Genomic DNA, 3,986 nt, shown 5'->3' with positions numbered 1-3,986 from the left:
GACTCATTATTTCATCATGTATTTTTCTACATAGAGCAGTGAATAAAATAGATGGAAATTTCCTTTCCAGGGAGTAACAACACACAACACCAACTGCTACAGAGATGGAAAAGTTAGGACAGGCAGAGTGAGGCCAAGATTGAAGAGGGGATAGGAAATCTCTGAGTTACAGTATTAATTTGGAAGGTGGGAAGGATTTGTTTTAACTGAGCAGACACCTGGAACTGTTGAAGCACTTGTCACAGTTCTCAGAAGAGGGCGAGCTGTTGAAATGACGGGGAGGTGACCAGAAGAACATGTTTGTTGAGTTTGAGAAGCCTGCAACAGGTATAGGTGGACTGATGCAGTCTCATTTAGGGCAGTGGTGGGTGCATTCAGAGATTTAAAAGCATGCTAATTGCATGGTATTTTCCAAGCAGATATAAAGATGATGTATTTTGCCCTGAATTAGATGGGAAAGACATAGGAGTAGTAAAGGATGGTTAGACATGATTTTATTATGTTTCTCTTATAGAAAAAAAAATCAAACTATTTATATATATTTTGTTTTGGCATTAATAGTTTGTTTTGGTATTCTGGGTTGTGTTGAAATTTTCCATAATTTATTTACTATTAAAAGCATTTTACATTTGGTGCAAATGCTTTTGAAATGTACTGAATTTCCATATGAATAACGTTTAATATGGAAAATGGAGAAATATCTAGTTACACCAGAATGAAAAGGAAAGAGAAGCAATGCAAATTAGGAAAATGGTGTTTGCAGATTCAAATATTGCAGAAGATACAAACACTGTAACAGACCTAAGGAAAATTGATACTTCAACTTGATAATGTAAGCTAAGCAATAACTGAAAGTTCAATTTGAAGTTTTAAAAATTGCACTTTGCCCCAGAAAGATACTAAGTGTTTTCATTAGGAAGGTTTTCTACAGATCCTCAAAGTAGAAAAGATGGGAAGCAAATGGTCCTTAAACAGTAGCTAAAGCTTAGTAAGAACTGCATCCTTCTGAATACAAGAACCTAAGGTTATTTGGGTGATGACAAGAAGACAAAAGAACAAACTCAGTTTATAGTTTGACAGACAGCATGATATATATTTAAGCTTATTTATATATGATCATTTTAAATGACATAAATGTTTGATATGTATCTACATAGATTTGAAAATATATAATAGAAATAGAATTAAAGTTAAAAAATCATTTGTTGATACAGTAAAATGTAACTCTTAAAACTCCTTTAAACAGGATTTGTGTAGGACAGTAGTGTGGTTTTAAAATCTTTTCTATAATTTCAAAAATTCATCTTCTTTATTTTTATTTTCTGTACCCCCCCCCCCCCCCCGGTTGTCCTAAGCATCCTGTATCTGTGTAATGATGGACTTCTCGCACTGATGAAGCTTATTCCTATTAAGCCTAGACTATGTTCAAGTTTTCTTGCTTTGGGTTTTTTTGGGGAGGGTCTGATAAGGAATTTGTGAACTCTATCTTTGGTATATCTTTTATTAAACTGCATTGTTTTGTATAGTCAAAGTAAATAAGTATGTATTTGAATAACAGTGTGTCCTGAGTGTTGTGGTATGAGAAGCATCATGGTCTTTCTACACTAATGAAGTGTAAATAAAATTTTGTATTTATGAAAAAATCATTCGTTAAATGTAAATATAAAAATTCTTCCCTTTGCCAGCAAGGAAAAAAGATAAAATGGAAAATACATATGACTATGCTCTGTAAGTTGTAACTTTGTTTTTTGCCTTGTCATGTACAAAAGCATGCTCATATTTCTGCCTTTGCTTTCTCAGATTTGGAAAATCCAGACTTGTTAAATTTAGACAGGCTTTTAACCATGTCAGCCTCATAACAGATTCGCATAGTATGTCATACTCACATGATTTAATAGATGTAACCCAGCAGACAATCCTGAAAAGACTTCCTGGATAAGGGAAATGTGATTTCACAAATTCAATGATATTCAAACGAAGTCCATAATTTGGAAATTGATTGAAGGGATAAAATCAAGCACTAGTGACTGGCCTGGGAGTATGAGCTAGCATGTGTCAATAGATTTGACAGTATAAAGCCAAGCCAGCCCAGGGCTTGGACGCCAATTTCTCTTAATTTATTAAGAAAATTAGGAATAGGAGTAGGATAGAGGAATGTGGTCTGGATGCAAAATACGTATTTCTTGTTTATGTTGTGAAAAATACTTATGTTTTATGTCTAGAAAAAAATCTTTTCACTGTTGTCTTCAGCACTATTACCCACAGGGTGTGACTTGTTTTCTACTAATCACTATGAGTGGGGCCAACACCTCCAGCCTGACACCAAGATACTTTATCCTCAATGGAATTCCCGGGTTGGAAGCTGCACACATCTGGATCTCCCTGCCCTTCTGCTTTATGTACCTCACTGCTGTGACAGGTAACTGTGGACTTATCTACCTCATCATCCATGAGGAGGCCCTGCATCGGCCCATGTACTACTTTCTAGCCATGCTCTCTGCTACAGATATTTCTGGATGTAATACAATTGTCCCCAGTATGTTATGCATATTTTGGTTCAGTCTCAAGGAGATTGATTTCAATGCCTGCCTCGCACAGATGTTTTTCATCCACATGTTGACAGGCATGGAGTCTGGTGTACTCATGCTTATGGCTCTTGACCGCTATGTGGCTATATGCTATCCATTACGCTATTCCACCATCCTCACCAACACTGTGATTACCAAGGTTGGATTGGTGACACTCATTCGAAGTGTGCTACTCATGATCCCCTTTACTTTCCTGATCAAGCGTCTTCCATACTGTAGAGGAAACCTCATCCACCATACCTATTGTGACCACATGGCTGTGGCCAAACTATCTTGTGGTAATATTAAGATTAATGCTATCTATGGTCTTATAGCTGCTGTGTTTATTGGGGGCTTTGATATGTTCTGTATCTCCATGTCTTATGCCATGATTATCCATGCTGTGGTAAAGCTGTCTTCTGCAGATGCTCGCCATAAAGCCTTCAGTACCTGCACATCACACATATGTGCTATTGTTATCACCTATGTCCCAGCCTTCTTCAACTTCTTCACTCATCGCTTTGGGGGAAGCACTATACCCCATCATGTCCACATTTTTATAGCCAACCTGTACCTGTTGCTGCCTCCCACCTTGAATCCAATAGTATATGGAGTAAAGACTAAGCAGATCCGAGAAGGAGTGATCAAACTGTTTGTTAGACAAAAAGATATTTGAGTGTGAGATAAATATCTGCTAACAAAGTTTGTGTTTAACATAAATATCCAGAAAATTATCAATGGAGAAAGGTTTGAATTTGAAAAATTCAAGCTGTGAGCTCAGTAGAAAATACAGGTGAAAATTCTATCATTGGATGCACAAAAACAGTAACAGAATGTTGAATACAAAATCCTTAATTTTATAGAAAGAAAGAAGATAGGGAAACAAGTATGTTTCTAGCATAAGGTGCCTTAGTCAGAGCTCACAGAACACATACAGAACAGTGATGCTGGCATAGGCAACCTCAAGTGAACCTTGGTGATTATTGCACATATGCTTAGGCATCTGAGGGTACAGGTGGAAATGAGATGTCTGGTAGCCTCAATGTGCCATAGTAGTGGGAAGGCAGATAAACTGTCTCCACGTTGCAGGGAAGCAGGCACACTTCCTCAGGAAGTTTCTTCAGAGTTTCATTGTTGTTTCAAGATTCCTGCCTTAAAATTTTATGAGAGTTATCACTCTAGGGACAATGTCTGACATTTTAGTCTGGACATTCTGGAATTTGGGTGACATCTGACTCCTGTAGCAGTGCCAGTGCATGTGTGAGGGAAGTTGGAGTGGTGTAGGTGCTGAAGGTCACCACAGTCTGAGTTCTGAGGAATTCTGAAAGATGCAATGTCACTATGTGACATCTGCTAAAGGAGAGAGTTTGTAAGTTAAAGGAAAGATATGAAGAGCATCTACATAGTCTGCTGAGCAAG

The 3,986-nt window shown here is 37.5% G+C and overlaps 1 protein-coding gene across 1 annotated transcript; it reads left to right on the top strand.

Annotated features, from left to right (window-relative positions):
• The first annotated feature begins 2,292 nt into the window (after positions 1-2,292).
• Positions 2,293-3,243, top strand: LOC131900879 (olfactory receptor 52N2-like). Its single transcript, XM_059252209.1, has one exon. The coding sequence runs from the start codon at positions 2,293-2,295 to the stop codon at positions 3,241-3,243; it is 951 nt and encodes a 316-aa protein (XP_059108192.1).
• The last annotated feature ends 743 nt before the right edge of the window (positions 3,244-3,986 follow it).

The sequence above is a fragment of the Peromyscus eremicus genome, chromosome 1 (genome assembly GCF_949786415.1).
Source record: "Peromyscus eremicus chromosome 1, PerEre_H2_v1, whole genome shotgun sequence".
Classification (NCBI taxonomy): Eukaryota; Metazoa; Chordata; class Mammalia; order Rodentia; family Cricetidae; genus Peromyscus; species Peromyscus eremicus.
Note: the sequence above shows the minus strand (reverse complement) of the source record. Positions and strands in the feature narration are given on the sequence as shown.

Bases quoted from the DNA above. Each gene is read 5' to 3' on its own strand.
- LOC131900879 (XM_059252209.1), top strand. From the start codon at position 2,293: ATGAGTGGGGCCAACACCTCCAGCCTGACACCAAGATACTTTATCCTC.